A 17,337-nucleotide genomic window follows, 5' to 3' on the forward strand; every position below is an offset into this window, starting at 1 on the left:
TGTTTGTTTTTAGAAAAGTTTAATGGTACTGAGTTCTTTCTAAAATTGATATTAGGATAAAACCAGACATCTCTCTTTCCCTTTATTTCCAGTCCTATCCTCATTTACTACCCTGTGACTTCCTAGGAAAATCTCTGATACAGCCTGACTGTAACAGCTCAGTCCTTTTCTGTTTATGGGTTTTACCTTCTGTGCCATGTCTCTGATAAGGAGTGTTTGAGGAAATGATGGCTATTAATTAGGGATTAAATTCTTCCCCAGTGACAAGGGAATGTTAGAGGAGGGTATTGCTTTTTTTTGTGCAAAGTATTATCTCAGTTCCTCACAACAATAAATGAAAGAAGTAGGGTAAGTAATCCTCTAAGAGTATGAGGACAGCAGGTAGGTTGTACTTCTCACTCTGACTTCTCACATTGAATATAGACTGTGACTATATTTAACATCTTTTTAGTTGATTACTAATCACATATTCATTGCACTTTAGTATTTTGCTGTAAGAATTAATTTTGCCAAACTTGCAGGTAAAAGAATCCTAAATATATAGGGTTGTTTATTTAGAGAGTGACTATACCAGTGAGGTCTTGATATAGGAAAACTTTGAATTCCCTTCCTCTCCATCTGATAAGCTCTGCATGAGCTGGCACACTGCAGAAGTGCAGTGCTGTTTGCAGGAATTAGCAATTCTTACGGAGACTGAGCTGAGGCACGTCTGACGTGTGTTCAGCATTACAGCTACCCTGTAATTCTACTTGCAGTTTCACTGACATCACTGCTAAGGTAGAGATTAGGGAGGCAATCGTCTGTCTTCTGCCCACCATCTAATTCACTTCTTTGCTCCACTACAAAGTTTTTCTGAATTTTTTCTCTCCCTTTTTTTTTTCTTTTTTTTTTCTTTTTTCTTTTTTTTTTTCTTTTTTCTTTTTTTTTCTTTTTTCCCAGAATTGAAGAGGCTGTTCCCCAACACGGACAGTCTGGCTGCTCAAAGGTACTTTTTCTCTTCCTGGAAACACAGAACATCCCTCCTTTCAAAAAGGAAGAATTACTTCTGACTCAGCCTATGTGAGGTAAAGGAGTAAAAATTACCTTTGACTGATTGCACTCATTGTACCTATAGACCTACTGAGATATGTCTGCTTTGTTGGATTTTCCTCCTGAGTGTGCCTAAACAGCTTTCTAATCAGGAAAAACACAATGTAAATTATCTTTGCAACATTTCCAAAGATATTGCCAGTGCTTTCATTACCTTCACTAGCCATATCCTTAATTTACTTTTTCAAATATAATGATGGCATGATAAAAAACAGAAGAGAAAATTCTGGCAGTACAAAACAGCACTTATGCTGCTCTGCTAAAGGATCCAAAAGGAACAAGGGACTTTCAGTGAAAACAAACAGCGAGTTTCTGGGGCATTAAACACTGCTATATTATCATTCACTGATTGCTGCCGTCATTGCTTTGGCACCTTGGCATAACCATGATGCCAATTCTTTTTTTTTTCCCTTAACTGCAACTTATTAATCAGATTTTGCAGAGTAAGTTCTTAGAAATTCCTTTACACTGCTCAGCATTGTCTGAGGAGGGGACACTGCATATCTCGAAAAGGAGATCTGCTATGGATGCTCTGGATTATGGCATATAATAAAAAACAAGAACCTTCAAGAGAGTGGCCAGTGAGCGGGTACACTTTTGTTTTTCATTCAGCAGTATTACTCTCTTGCCATCAAAATTTTGGCTCAGTTCCTCAATCCTCAAACACCTCATTCACATGCCAAAATTCATGTTATATGCTTCTGGGTTGCAAAATTATGCCAGGTTATGTAAGAGGCATCAAAGGCATCTGTACCTCAGAGTCAGTTTTCATTAATCAAGAAAGCAAATAAACCAGATACATGTGCATATAATATGTTGTGAAACAGCCATAATATTAAAATATTTGGGACTAGCCTTATTATCGATATTCAGAATGTGACAGTGTTTGGATTCATAATCAGGCAGTAACTTCCACTGTGGTAAGATTACGATGAGACCTGTGCAATTCAACCCATAAAGGTGATATTAGGATGAAATCTTGTCCTACAGTAACAACTGCTGTGGTGGAGTTGGTTGTCTGGGCTGGCCCAGCACATTGAATCATTAATGCCTAGCTTGGCCCAAGAACTCCAGTGAGATGAGATAATGGGCTGAAGCACTGGCCAGTTTCCCAGCAAAGCAGCTGGTCCTCAGTTACAGGGATTCTCCAAGTGGGAATTTTGTATGGTTTAGGACATTTCCCTATGTAACTCCTGCTGTGCACACTCCAGTTAAGATACACTAATTGTACACCAAGGGTGTGTTCATGAATCCCCTGAGGAGAATCTGTCAGTCTCAGGCACCTCCCCAGGCAGCTCCTGCTCCAGAACTGACCAAACTGCACACAGATCATTTAAAACATAAGTATGAACTGCTCTTGCATATGCAGAAATGATCACATGGGAGAGGCTGGGGTGCACAGCCAAGACAGAGGATGTTTTGTACATGCTGTGAGGAAATTGGAGACAATGGATGGTGCCCTTGCTGTTGTGGTCACCCAGGACCACAGGCCAGCTGGCTTGCAGGAATCCAGCACCACAAAAGTTCAGCTGAAGATGCTACTGAAAGGGTGGGTTCAACAGAGACTGTTCTCTTGGAAAGATCTGACTCCCCATGTGAGCTGTACTGAGGATTTTTAACATACACACTTCCTGTGTTTATGCAACAAGTATAAGTGCAGACAGAATGAGTCAACACCTCATTTTGGTAATTTTGATAAGAAAAAAGGGCAGGGAGAAAGCAAGAGCAACAAGAGACAAAGGGGGAGAAAACCAACCAAACAAAAACCAACCAACCAAACAAAAACCACAAAACCAAAACCAAACCAAACCAAACCAACAAAAAAAAAAAACCCCAAACCAAAGAAAGAGAAACAAACCAGCCAGGGAAGCAGTCAGACACAGAATCTAGATGAATATCCAAAACTCTTGTAGTGAGATAACTCTGATGGTATAAAAGTATACATTTTTTAATTTACCAGTATTTTACGTAATTTTAACTGCATAATAGACTTCTATGTCTTCCAATAGCCATTGTCTGGTTAATAAACACAGATGTTTACTGTTAGCTTGCAGATAATGTTTAATAAAATTTACTTTTTTTAAAAACCCTGGGCCTGTCTGGTAGAGGTCATTAGGAAAGCTGAAGGCTAAGCATGACACACTGTACATTTGAAGAGAGTTTTCATGTACTTAAATTGTTCAGACATTTGAGAGAAGGGAAGGAAGGGAGGTGCATTATGGTACTCCAAAGATGTATGAAGAGTGAAAACTAAACTACAAATAATTCTTCTTTTTCAGGGCTACCCTTTTCTACCTTTGGCTCATTTCTGTACAATTTGCTTTTAGGCCTTGGAATATTTGTAGAGAGATCTATGCATGCAACATACAGAAATATATCTGTGCAGGTTTTCAAGCATGTATCTGGACTAAAACATAAAAGTATGACTTCAGCTTGTAGACAGAACCAAGCTTTCTATCTCCAGTTAGAATTTAAGTACAATATTATATAGCTATAGTAGTGAGCAACCCCAGTGTGGGCTATGTAACCTTGGCAGGACCCTGAGTAAATTTTTGATCCTATGTGACCTCATTTGTGCAGGGCATTAGTAAGTGAGATGTTAATATCTGCACCTTGGGTTTGCCTAGCACTGCTCACAAGGCATTTTCCCTGAGGCACAGTGTGTTGCTGTGATTGCCAGCATGAGAGTTAGTCAAGAATTTGGAATAGGCATTTCCCAGTGCATAAGGGTAAGTAATTTTAGGTAGGAGAGCAGGCTTCAGCAACACTAAATCACGAGCTTTGCAGTTGTGTGGTTGTAATTCCTCTTATTTTTGAGTAAGAGAGCAGCTTGGATCACAGCATTACTCATCAGCCTGCAGGGCAAAGATCCCTGCAAAGATGCCAAGGAGTTCCTGTGGGCTGGGAGGGCCTGGAGCAGCACAGGCTGACACACAGCAGAGCTGGCAGCTCCTTTCAGGCTGGGCTGTGTGGGTGGAGGGGTCTTTCTGCAGCCTGAAATCATTGGTGGGTGTTACTCTGACTAACAAGAAAATACCTCATAACCCATACAGAACATTCATTTAACACCCTAAATATGAGGTGGGTACCGAGGATGGAAATTATCAAGACTTTACTGCCAGAAACCCTGTGAAAACAATATTTAGCAATTCAAGTAAGTTCATGGCACTTTCTGCTTAATGCTCAGCGGAACACCAGGGCTGGCAGTCAGTAATTACTTCTGTGCAGAAACAGAGTTTGACACACTATTAGAATTTTTTCAGCAAGTTAAAAGAAAGTCTCATGGTTTCATGACAAAACCGCTTAAAGCATCAACCTCTGAAAGAACAAAAACAGTGTCTTCAAATAACTTTGAGTTCCATATTAATATTAGATGTGAGAAAGGGGGAAATTCCAGAAGCTCAGACATACAGACCTGACCTGTGACTGGCAGCATTTTGCAGTTGTGAAAATACCACACTGTGTTCCAGCACTCAGGCTGAACACAGTGAATGAATATCCTCCCTTCCATCTCCTTAGCAAGCAGACTCTGACTTACATGAACATTTGTGTCAGTGCTAGGGAAAAAGAGAATAAATCTGAAGTCCTGTGATAAATGCCTCCATGTGAAGATACCACAGAAAATTGGATTCTGATTGTTCTGCTAACCCCCTCTATGTAGGGAGCAAGGTGGACTTTCAGCACAGAAAGGATAAAATTTCAGTTCTGTACATGCTGAACACCTACACAAGCTTATTTTATAAGGACTCATGGAGAGAATATAGAGTTACATAAAAAGCAACACCAAAACAGACTGTTCATATGGATAACACAACAGATTTTCTTCTGTTTTTAATGTCTGTATAGCTTATATATCTTGAACAGATGTCATGACCTTTTTTTATGCACTGCTGCTTTCTGTTATAGCCAATGAGCAAGATTTAAAATGACCATTGAATTTCCTGCTGCATAGACACAAAAAAGTATTTTTAATACTGGAATTACTTTGTATAATTCATGCTAATCAAATTAATTATCATATCTGGTAGAGGGTTTTTTTACCTGAAACTGTGTGATCCTTTGGGTCTCTCAGTAGTTTGAGCCTTGTATGAGGGAAAATGTACTGCAAGGGCTTCCCATTTATCTGAGGAACACAAATATGCATGTCATAAAAAGATAAACCAACAACAAATGAATCAGTAATTTCAGATAGCTGAAACAGAAACAAGCAAACAAACTTATTTCATCCAGGGAAATTCACAGTTTCTCAATTCAAAACCTCTCCCAAGCTTGAAGACATTTGTCAGACTGCAAATTCCTTCTGTGGGGTAGTAATATTTGTTTCCATAACTCCAGATTAATTTCAAATATGGCTTTAGTTCTGATTTTTCTGAGTGACTAGAAGGTGGCCACTCTCTTCTGCAGCTTCTTTTAACCTTAATCCTTTATTCAGTCAATTTTTAACATAAGAAAGAAACAAAACATTATTCCTGTATTTTTTTATAAAATTCTTTTCTTGGACACGTAAACAAACTATTAATGTGTTACCATCCATGAGTTACTGCTTTAGTTTCAGCAAAAGCACATGGTTCAATGTACCTCTTGTCTTCAAATTCCAAAAGCCATCTGAAAGACCCAAACTGAAACTCACAGTACTGCATTCTGTATGCAAAGGCACATCATTTACCTGGGCTGATCCTAGACCACTTCAAAGCTGAAAGCAATGTATCCTACAACAGAGTCTAAAGAGCCAGTTTTCCTTTGAAATGATCCCACCTGCCCCATGGCTTGGGCTGCAGGGACTTTCCAGGGATGACCCTCCTGACCCCACACCAAAATGCCTCTGCAGGGTGCTGGTTGCAACACTCCCCTCACAGCCATCACAGCCCCCCTTTGCCTGCAGTTTTGGTCTTTTGGTAGCCAAGCTGAACCCATCACTTCTCTGCCTCTGCATGTGGGATCCAAGCCTGGGGGATGCACCCGGGCCAGGAGGAGGGAGCGTGAGCCTGCTCCAGGGTGGGATCTCAGGGAGCAGCCTCAAGGAGCCAAGGGGACAATATTACTCAGCATGGCAATACAGCAGCTTGAGTGGATCAGCAGCCTCCTGCCAAGAGTTCATTACTATTATTTATATTTAAGTAGCATTTAAAGGGATTAGGCTCCTCCTGAGCCAAGCACTTCAAACCTAGTCCTGCCCTGGAGAGTTTATGGATAGCACACATAAATGATGGGAAGGGAAACAGAGAAGTCAAGGTACTTGCTTCACTCAATCCCACAGCAAGCAGAAGAGTTTATGCATCTGTTGTCATAACTCAGTTACTTATCCAGTGAATGATATTGCATTTAGAAGACTCAAATCCTCCCATAAGACAGTGAGAGTAATATTGACTGTAATTAATGTTCAGATATAAAGGAGATAGTGGATTTGGTAACAGACAAGAATTCCAGAATAAATCAGAACATGAAACCAGGCAGACATTTGAATTCATCATAGGGTTTTGTCAGAATATAGAGTTTAATACTACCAGGAATGTAAAAAGTTCCATGAGACTTCCACAGATAGGGAGGATGTTTTGTTTTTAATGACACTGTAAGAAATTCAGCAAGTTTTATGTAACAATAAAAGTGATGCATTTGTCATAGGTAGCTTATATAAAATTGTAAAAAATCTGAAAGAATGCATCTAATTTTATATTGACTTAAATTAAAAAAAAAAAAAAAAGAAATATTGCTGCTTACAAGAAGTGTACGAACACATTTGAATAGATCCTTAGCTGGGATCCATTTTGCTGGGAGGAATTCAGTTTAACTGAGTAACACTGCAGCCCTTAAACTTCAATTCATATTATTTTACTTGTTCCATCTTCTTTAATTTTTTAATAAATAACAATCCAAGAATAATCAATGCCACATTGTACATGACTGCTAACAAATACATCAGAAAATATAGACTGTCTCCTTCTTTAGCCTATTACTTCCTGCTTACTTCCAGAATTTTATGAGAAGAATAAATCTTTGTGATTCATATAGGTCTGAATAAAAGCACTGAATTTTATTAGCATCCAGGGTAGTATATTATTCTTTTATTGTTGGTGGGAATCAGTACTTAAATGGAACACGTCATCAGGTTTTTACTTTCAGACCCTTACATTTCTGAAAGCAGCAGACCAAATAGGGAAAAAAACTCCAAAAAACAGTAAATAGATAATACTAACTATTGTTGTAAATAGATAATACTAAGAACAATTACATTGTTCTTTATGTTTTGCTTTAATCATTAGTGAGCATATTTATCTGAAAATTGCTACATATTTGAAAACTGTAATGAACACATTATTCTAAAATTTATCTGAAAAATTACTAGACTATTTCAAAACCTGTACAACACAAATTATTTTGTGTTTCCAGTGGTTCACATCTCCTTACTCCCACTAAAGTTGGTTTCCCTTCACCTGAATATTTGCCAGGAATCCCTTCAGCTGACTCTTCCCCCAGTTTCCCTGGTGAAGAAAGAGAAGGACCCCACTGAAGCCATACAGCCATGACAGTGGAAATCCAAACTGGTGCAGAGGGCCCGTCCTTCCTCTGTGCAGCTGCAGGAGTGCAGAACATGCAACTCCACAAGCCCAGACTTAGGGCACAGGAAAAAAGTTGACCTGATCCCAGTTATGTGCTACAAACCCAAGAGGTTTCTGTCATGAAGATCCTTCCTCACCTCTTTGGAGCATTCAGCACACTTGATTCCTAGTTCAGCACTGGCGTATCATCAGGAAATGTATCTGGTCGTATGTTTCTTGTTATTAGTCAGCAGAAGGCCCTCCAAAAATGGAATGAATGGGAAGTAATTGTGCTGAGGGTTCTAAGACTGCTACAGAAGATGAGTTTAAAAATGCATTTCATTTCCTGTTGCCTTTAAGTGTTTTGTCTGATAAACAAACACTATTGAAGCCTCATAAAAGGGAATATTATAAGTTAAAGAGGATAGTCAAGAAGAAAAAATTTCCCCAGTGCTGTATTTAAGTTTAAGAAACAAAATTCATTAATTGCATTTTAATATTCCAGGCCATAGCCACACCTATATTGTATTAACTGATCTTTGGCTTGGATCACCAAAGTCATAGTTGTTCCTGGTTTTAAATGTTGCTGCATCTCCCTTTCCACTGGTGTTAGCCAGGGCCTGATTAGATATTGGTTTTAGTAGCTGGTTGTTGTCCTCTGGGAAATATGATTTTCAAGGGAAACTTTACCTGAGGTGGGTGTCCAGGAAGAGGAGGGTGGATGCTCAGGGTGGTGGGTTAGGCAGTATCCATTCTAATTTCTGAATACCACAGGTACTTGCATGAGCACACACAGCCTGTGCAAGCTGGTACCAAGAATTTCTCCAGCTGTGGTAATTCTGCCCTTTTGAACCTCCAAAATCCCTTTGTGCAGAGCACAAATGTCGAGTTCTCAAGGAATCCTCAAGGTGAAAAGTTTTTTCTGCTAATAGATCCCCAGTGATGGAGATAATTTGCAGAAGACACACTGAATAAAAACTTTACAAATACAATGTTCCTGCTCATTAATAAATTGTAAAGTGAGTTGCATTTTCTTCTGCAATTAGGTAAATTCAACACTGACCTTTGCTCCAGAAGTCATTCTGGCATGCAGAGAGAAAAATATTTCTGAGTGACTAAGAAATGAGGCACTACCAGCTAAATCCCTTTGTGAATTACAGTGAGGGGGTGGTTAACAGTCCATTCTTTAGATTAAATATTTTAACAAGTACACTAAACTTGGAAATGTCCTATTTCTCATCATATTTCCAGAGAATTTCAATTACAAAATGTCCCCCCCCAACCAAGTGACTAACGGAAAACAGTTTACTACAATTTAAAACAAATTCTTCTTGCTAGTTGGAAAATAATCAAAACTAAGTAGATGGACTTCAAAAATGTGGAACAGAAGTTCACAGGTAGCCTTCTGTATCTGTGTTACAGATCAAAATACAGTGGTATTTTCTCATTGTAACCCAAATGCTCACCTTATGACCCATTTTTTCATAATTTCTAAATACCCAAGTGTCCCTAAAAAGCCTTGACTTAAATTTCAAGAGAATGGTTGTGACCCATGAATGAAGAGAAAAGCCCATAATTTTTTAGGGTGTTAACAAATAGGGGATTGCATTAAAAATGTTTCATGTCTAGGACCTTTGCCTTCTTTTTCTGACTAGAAACCTGTTGCCTAAGTGAACTAATGGCAATATACTGCTATTATGATGAGTTTAGAACTTTATTATTCTTTAGGACTTAAAAAGACCCACCTACGACGACAGGAAGTATTTAAAACCCCTCACTGAAAAACTACTTATTGCCTCTTAATATACTCTCACTTGTCCATGCCCTTGTCATGAAATTTTACTGCCCTGGCACCCCCTCCTACTGTTCTTTCCCAAATAATTTATAACAGCCAGTTTAGTTCAGGGTATGCAAATAATTTTCACAGAAAATAATAAGAAAAAAATAACCTCTTGATGTCTGGAGGTTTAAAGAAGTTGCTGGTGAACTGGCAGTGACTATGCAAACTGTTGAGGTCAACAGTGGTCAGTGGGAATTCTACAATAGATTATGTATGGATAAGGTTTTATCCTCCTCAGGGAAGCAGTCCAGAATCAATATATTGGGAAATGGCTACTAAGATATCCAACTGAACTGCAATTTAATGTGATTTCAGAATACTAAATAGCACCACAGAAGTTGCTATGGAAACAAATATATTGTAATATTTATAATATAGTATGTGAGCTTAATCTGATAGGTTATAAGAAATCCATGGAAACCTGGAGGTTCAGGGTTGTCACTCCACTGCATTACTGCTTCAAAAGCTCAGGGTGCTTTATTTATTACCTTTTGTTGTACAGGCTCTGTGGGATGTAATCAAGCATTTCTGATTTTATCTAGTAAGAAAATTGATATTTCACACATATGAATCAAAATCTTCTGGAATACACATATTGTAGTGGTCATTAAAATATTTTAATTTTTTTACACCGAAGGTCACAAAAATAGCAAATTTTGAGCCAGTAAGTGTATTTGGAAGCACTGATTGATACATTAGAAGCAGATTAGTACTATTGATGCAAACTATTCTTTCTGTGGCTGTTTTGAGCTCAGTAAGGGATATTAAGGGAGCTGTAATGGCTCAGTTCTTGTGCTACCCAGGAAACTTCTCTCCTAACTGATTTCAGGAAATCATCTGCAGCAAAGGAAGCTGTGGGTGAAAGTGGATATGCTCAGATGTTTCTGGATGGAGAATGACTTGCCATTTTTGTCTCTAGAGTACACTAGACTTGGACACTCCAGGTTCCTGTGCAGGACTGAGGTGTGGATACAGGAGACAGACAGCATGGGACAATGAATTCAGTACCCTTTTCTTACACACAGGGCTGAAAAAGCCCTTAGGGAGTGGTTACTGTACCTCACCACTCATTGGCCTGATATGATTTATTTGCCTTCCTCACTTGAAAACGTAATATTAATGCTAAAAAAAATAGAGATGTTGATACTGATTTACTTTCTTCTATTGCCAAGTATTTCACAACTCAGCAATGTTTCAGTAATGAAACTTCTATTAAAATATCTCTGGCCTTTTTTATCTTGTCACAAAGCAATTTTGTTACTGGATGTGTCTGAAAATACATATTTTTTTAAGTTATCTTAAATAAATTTTCACAGAAGACACTTAACGTACACAAGCTCTGAGTAACATTTGGATTAGGTAGATGATGTGGAGTTGGTGAGACCTGGCATTTCTCCCTTCTGCAGAGTCACTGATACTGTTTTGTACTGGTGTGTGACTGACAGTAGCTAACCTGGATGGAAACAGAAGAAAGAACTGTTGTAAAGCTTCTCCTCACACATCACCTCTTCTGCTGAGGCTTTACATGGCATCAGACAGAATTATTTAGAATATGTTCACTCTCAAATTTACATCCCATATTTCAAAAAACTTAAAAAATGCTTTTGAAAAGATTTTAATGCTGTATCTCTATTTCCATATAAGCGTGGGGATATCGCATCAGCTTGAGGGAGAAAAAAATACATGTTTTCTTCCTGGCAATATCCAGGAAAACAAGAACTTTTAGGCCTTTTAGCCTTCCTGCTGAAAAATTTTGAACAAACTTTTGAACAAAATATTTCTGCAAAATTTTGAACAAAATTTTTCAACCAGTCCCAGTGTAGAATTATTTATATGAGAGAAAAAAGCAAAGATCAGATCTCTGTGACTAGAACTAACCACCTCCATATCACAGAGCTCAGGGTTAGCAGTAATCCTTTTGGACAAACCTGATTTCCAAGGAAAATTTTCAGTTTTACCTCAGAAAGCTGTAGTGGTGAAATACAATTATGTATGCTTAGAATAATAAATGTTTCTCTTGAGGACTGAAATGTTCAGAGAGAAAGTTTTTTAAATTATTGCCAGTGATATTGAGAGCTGTTAAGATTCAAAAACATCCCTTATCTTGCAATTAAGTTGATTCATAGAATCATAGATCTATTTGAATAGATTGCTATAAGAATTACAATGTGTAAAGCCCTTCTTCTCAACAAGAAATGAGTAGGCTTAGTACAACCTAAGTTTTGTAAATCTCAATATATGTTAGGGATAGGAAAGGAGGGAAAAATAAATGACAGCTTTTATTTGAAGACATTCTAACACTTCCTTCATAAAATCTACACTATTGCTTCATAAAACCTACATTTGATTGTCAAATCTCAGTGAAAATGCTCACCAGCAAAAAACTTTTAAAGGCTGCATGGCAGTGTGATATTCCTGGTTTGTATGTTACCTGAGGAATTAATGTGAGCAATATAAGCTATTAAGCATCACAAAGGGGCCATGCAATACCTTCTCTTAGAATCACAGGATTGTTAAGGCTGGAAAAGACATCTGAGATGATCAAGTCCAACTGTCAATCCAGTACCACCACCATGTTCACCACAAACCGTGTCCTCAAGTGCCATGTCCACATTTTTCTTGAACACTTCCATGAAAGATGACTCCACCATGTCCCTGGGCAGCCTCTTCCAGTGCTTGACCACCCCTTCCATGAAGATATTTTCCCTAATACCTAATCTAAACCTCCCCTGGTGCAATTTGATGTTATTTCCTCTTGTCTTGAGGAAATGCACTCATTGCTTTTATTGGATCTCATGTAAAAATCTAATCGAAATCAAAACATAAGTATATATCAGGATATAACCTAAATCAATCAGTAAAAATGACAACTTATACAAGCAACTGAAACCTTAGAGATCTGAAATACATAAAGTTTGTTAATAAAAAGTGGAATGGGATGGTACACTAAGATAAACTAGATTTCAAAGTTGGCAAGCTTGAAAAGCAGACTATGGTATTTTTCTTCCTCTCTCTAATAAATGATATATTCAAAGTATTAGATTGATAAAGTCCCGCTGATTTATTCAATAATTAATCACAGAATGTTGGGATTATACTTACCACCGGAAAGTGGAAAAAATGTCAACAGGATAAAGAAATTATTTTCCTTCAACTTCAACTAAAAGAAGAGACTTGAGTTTGGATGTGATATAGCTGGTAAGGGAAAATTAGACTAATTGGATTTTTTTTTTTTCACCAATAGGAATACTTAAGGTATAGATATTTTCAGTTATATTTCAAAAGTCAAAAGACAACCAGCAAAATTAATACTGAATTGTAGTGGAATTTAATCTAATTTCACTATCAAATGTTGATGATGAATACAGGTTCAACAGCATTTCAGCTGAATGCAGCTGGATTTTGAGTAATCCTGTAGCTCCTATGGGAACCATTGGACAGCATGATTAAATTATCAGTCATTTATAAAACTAGAGGCACATCTTATCTGACAGCTTACTTGATCTTGGTGTTGACTTAGTGGTCGAGAGTGTGGCAACTTCTCTGGCAGCCTTCTGTCAAGGATGTGTCCGTTCTCCAAACGAGGCTCTCTGGGCTTGTCAAACCAATCTGTTTCTTCCCGACGGAGATGGTAGGCTTTGAAAACCAAGGACAGGTCAAATGCTCTGGTCCAGTGCTGGACAAAGGGCAAGAATGTGCATTGTGCATAGCAAACATGCAGAGTGGTTACTAACTGGCCATGCAGCTAAAGCAAAGTTAGAGGTGAGACTGGAGACATTGAACTTGAGCGTTATTTAGCTGTGAGACAGCAAAGGGAGAAGATTCTGTTTATGTCAGAACCATGGATATTAAATAGAGAAGAAATCTACCAAGTGCTATAGCCACTTCCTCCTTCTGGCAGCTAAGAAATGCACAGCAGATTTCACATATCTCTAAAATGTTTGTTGAAAAAAAAATTAGTCATATTAGTTAGTTTGCAGGAGACCAAGAAAAAAACCCCAAACAAACTCAGAAAATCCAAATCCAAACCCCAAATAACCAACCCTCAAAATGTAAACTCCACTAATTCCCAAATTTCTGCACTGAATGTTGTTCAAAATATTATGGAAATAATCTAGAACTACATATAAGAAAATTACAACCTCTCTATCCAAATCTAACCAAACCAAATCAAAGAAGACAGGAAACCAACCTATGCAACTGAAATTCTAAACAGAAATATTATAGGTGTTCTCATTTTTAATTCCATCCCCCGATTTTCCAGCATGAACTTTTGCATATGGATTTTTAATGTACGACAAAAATTCTACAAGAGTAATATTGTTTGCGACAGTAAATGTATTTGGCATCTTTTGGGGATTAAATAATGTCATTTCACTGAAATCAGCTTTGCAAATGCATACATTTGTGTTTACTGACTATTGGGTCAACTGACACAGCTGTGACTAAACTGGGATCTGAATCATGTCCTGTTTTCTTCTATGCTGGCATTCAGTGTAAACCAATGCATTGTTCAGGTAATGCAAGGTAAAATGTAAAGCAAGTTTGAATTTTGTGCTTTATTAAGCAAGACAAATTTGGAAATCAAAGGAAGACAATATTTGTTTCAGAAAAACTGCAAGGAATTGCAAACTTTAAATAAGACAATTTTTTTCTATAGTAAAGAGAGTGAAAGCACATGACACAGAAAAGAACTTAAAAGGAAAAATGATAGTGTTAATAATCTTTCCTATTTAGATGTGAAAGTAAACATTACCTATTTGGTTTAAGAAATGATTTCACAAAACTGTTAATAAGACAAAAGTAAGTTGTGTTTTTTCACTACTATTTTCTTTAAATTTTCCTAAAAGAGGAATAATATATATGTGCATGACTTTTTTGAAAATAATAAGTTGTATGTGGTAAAACAAACATTCTAGATTATATTAAGCCTTCAGAAATTTTTTAATCTTGATTCAGATATTATGCAGTCTCTTCCTTCATGACTGTGCACAAACTTAATCTAACATGAAATGGTTTATTTAATATTACTTAGATAAGCATATATGAATTACCAGAAACACTATTAGAGGTCAATGCTTATCTTGTTTCTGAGTAGTTATTGATTAACTGCTATCAATAAACCATTGTGATCTAACAGGCAAATATCTCATGCTTTACACATTTATGCCAGTTGACCAGTATCTGCACAAAGCAGGCTCGTTCATAACTCATCCTGACAAAACTTCTTTCTGAAGATTGCATGAAGTACCTAATTTAAATTCCTGACCCCAGATGCTAATGTTGGCTATCACAATCTGTGTCATCATCTAAGCAGATGAAAGAAGGCTTTTTTTTTCCCTCCTGCCACAGCTGAAATAACTTCTCCTGAATTACTTCTCTAGAAAACTTAGAATTCCATACTGCTGTTCAGATTAGCCTACTTGTTGGGTTTTTTAATCAAACTGTGATGAATGTGTGTACTTTATTGAAATTTAAGAAGTTATAAATGTATGTGTATACAGACACACACACACACACCACACTCACATGTACATACACACCCCATTGGTTTTGGCTTGCACAGCTGGGATTTGTTCCAGCTGGAAACCTGACAATGGCCAAGATGAACTGACAGTCTCAGAGAAGTCATCCTTTTATTCTAAGGCTAACAGAATGCAGTCAGGTGGTTCTACCCACACAGATTAACCAGGTGAGGTTGAACTCCAGGCCATGGGATCCAAGAAACTCAATCAGAGAAGTAACAATGATCACTCTAAACACCACAGATGAAAAATTACAAGGAATCGGCTGTGTTCATATCTTGATATCTCAATTTTAAAGTTCTAAGCTCTGTTGAAGAATTGCCAAATTAGGATATAAGAGGAAAAATGTAGGCTTGACATTGGTCTGAATTTAGGTTTCAAGCTCTGCTAGTGTCTGTGTGAAAGGCAAGTGAGCAACTTTCTCATGTTAGCCTGAGAAATCTAAAGGAAGAATTCAAACAAACCTTGGGAAGTGAGAAACCATCCACAAGTAGTGTTTTTCCAACATGTTTACTAAAAAGAAATATTTACAAAAGAGTGTAGACGCTAAATAACCAATCATGTTCTTTGTACCGAACTACTCTATAAAAGTAGAATGTAAAAGAATAAAGTTTGCTCTCATCTTTACCATCATAGAGAGTCATGTTGTTATTTCTGTGCCGTCCGAAAACCATAGCAACAGAAAAAAAAAAAACAAAACAAAAACTTGAGGGGGGAAAAAGTACATTTTATATCTTCCAGAGAGCAAGGGCTATTTATATTCATAAAATTGAGTACTAGCTTCAGCATTCTTGGAAATTAGTATCTTCAGCATACTTAATAATGTGTGGAAAGTGGCAGAAGTGGGGTTGACAGAGATCTATCTGTTGGATCAGAGTTTTCATGGTGCTGGGAGTCCTGAGCAAATTCCAGGTGTTTTAAGATCTCAAAATGCTGTTTATTTTCAATGGGCAGCTCTGGACATTGTGCTTTTTTGACACTAAGGCTACTTTTTTAACCTTTTTGAAGTCTGGAATCCCAGTGTAAGCATTACTTACGTCCTGAAGCATGGCTTTAAGATTTGTTACAGTATGTACTTAGTGAACAACAGAAGGTTTGGACTCAATGTCCTATTTGCATTCTCTTCTAGTATTTGTTATGGGATGTTACTTACAAAAAATTAACAAAAAGTCAAACATGTCTCTGAGTGTGAATGAAAGAAAAACAATTTAAATTTGACATTTTAACTAAAATTATTTTTTTTAAGTCTCCTAAGATGATAAATCAAACTGTAGCACAAGAAGAATTTTCCAAAGCCAGTGTTTAAGCCTGATTTATTTAAATGAAATCTCACCAAGACCATGCAGCAGTTGCTTAAAATAAAGAGCAGCTGCAAAGCAATTTGTGCTAAAAGGTTGGATGAAACAGGCCAGAATAGCTGTCCACTGTCTGGGCATCAGATCACTACAGAGAAGAGTGCAGACCCTAAAAAAGAAGGCCGTCACTTTCTGTAGAAATGTAATTGCTTCTTTTAAACACTTTTTATCTTACATCCAAATTATACTATTTTCAGTACAGGTTACTTGCTATTAAACCATATATTTGAAAATAAAGTCATGATGTGTTTTGGCTTCCCAAGAAACAGGCCATTTGTGAAGACAAAATTTGAAATCAGAAATTAAAAAAAGACTGTTAAAAGGGGAAGCTCTGAGTGACATATCAATCTAATACAGAATATGTGAATTGAATTAGAATATTACTGAAAGGGTCAAACTAATCAGAGACTGATTTAAAACTGAGACATTTTCAACTTGAATTGTTACAGGTATGTCTCATACTAGCATATACAAGAAATATAATGCACTCTAGGTCATATATATAATTTTCTATGGCCTGTTCATATGAGTTAGAATAGTACCAAATTGGACTTTTTGGTCCAGGTTGGTTCTCTTTAGTTTTCAGGAGGAAAAGCTCTGTATCTTTCCCAATGTGACTCCAGAATGACCTGTAGAAGTCACAAGCTGAGAGGAGACAAGATAGCATCTGCTTATTAAGGAAGAATGATCTGAATTGCAACTCGGGGAGTTCCTCTCAACTGCTTTCAGATTTAATTATAGGACCCTGTGTGCTAAGAATTGAAGGACAATAAAAACAGTTAAGCTTCTGATAATTATCAAAAAAGCTGATGACCCTGAGTCTCTCCTGAAACACAGAGTTCATGAGGGGGTTACAAATATCTAAGAAATATGATGAGAAACTTACAGAACAAAGCCCTTAATATGAAGTATGAGAAAGGCAAATAGATAATTTTTTCTAATGCTTATGAAAATTCAGCATGTGTAAAAAACCAATAATGCAATAATGAACG

General features: G+C 37.2%; 1 protein-coding gene across 1 annotated transcript in view; it reads right to left on the reverse strand.

Annotated features, from left to right (window-relative positions):
- The window catches only part of PCLO (piccolo presynaptic cytomatrix protein), a 318,813-nt gene that overhangs the window by 113,049 nt on the left and 188,427 nt on the right, over positions 1 to 17,337 (reverse strand). Inside the window, exons 9-10 of the mRNA XM_063396987.1 lie at positions 12,944 to 13,101; positions 5,131 to 5,212 (exon numbers count right to left, since the gene is read on the reverse strand). Of these exons, the coding sequence (XP_063253057.1) occupies positions 5,131 to 5,212; positions 12,944 to 13,101 (240 nt within the window). The remainder of the gene's footprint in view (positions 1 to 5,130; positions 5,213 to 12,943; positions 13,102 to 17,337) is intronic.

The sequence above is a fragment of the Prinia subflava genome, chromosome 4, assembly GCF_021018805.1.
Source record: "Prinia subflava isolate CZ2003 ecotype Zambia chromosome 4, Cam_Psub_1.2, whole genome shotgun sequence".
In the NCBI taxonomy this organism is placed as follows: domain Eukaryota; kingdom Metazoa; phylum Chordata; class Aves; order Passeriformes; family Cisticolidae; genus Prinia; species Prinia subflava.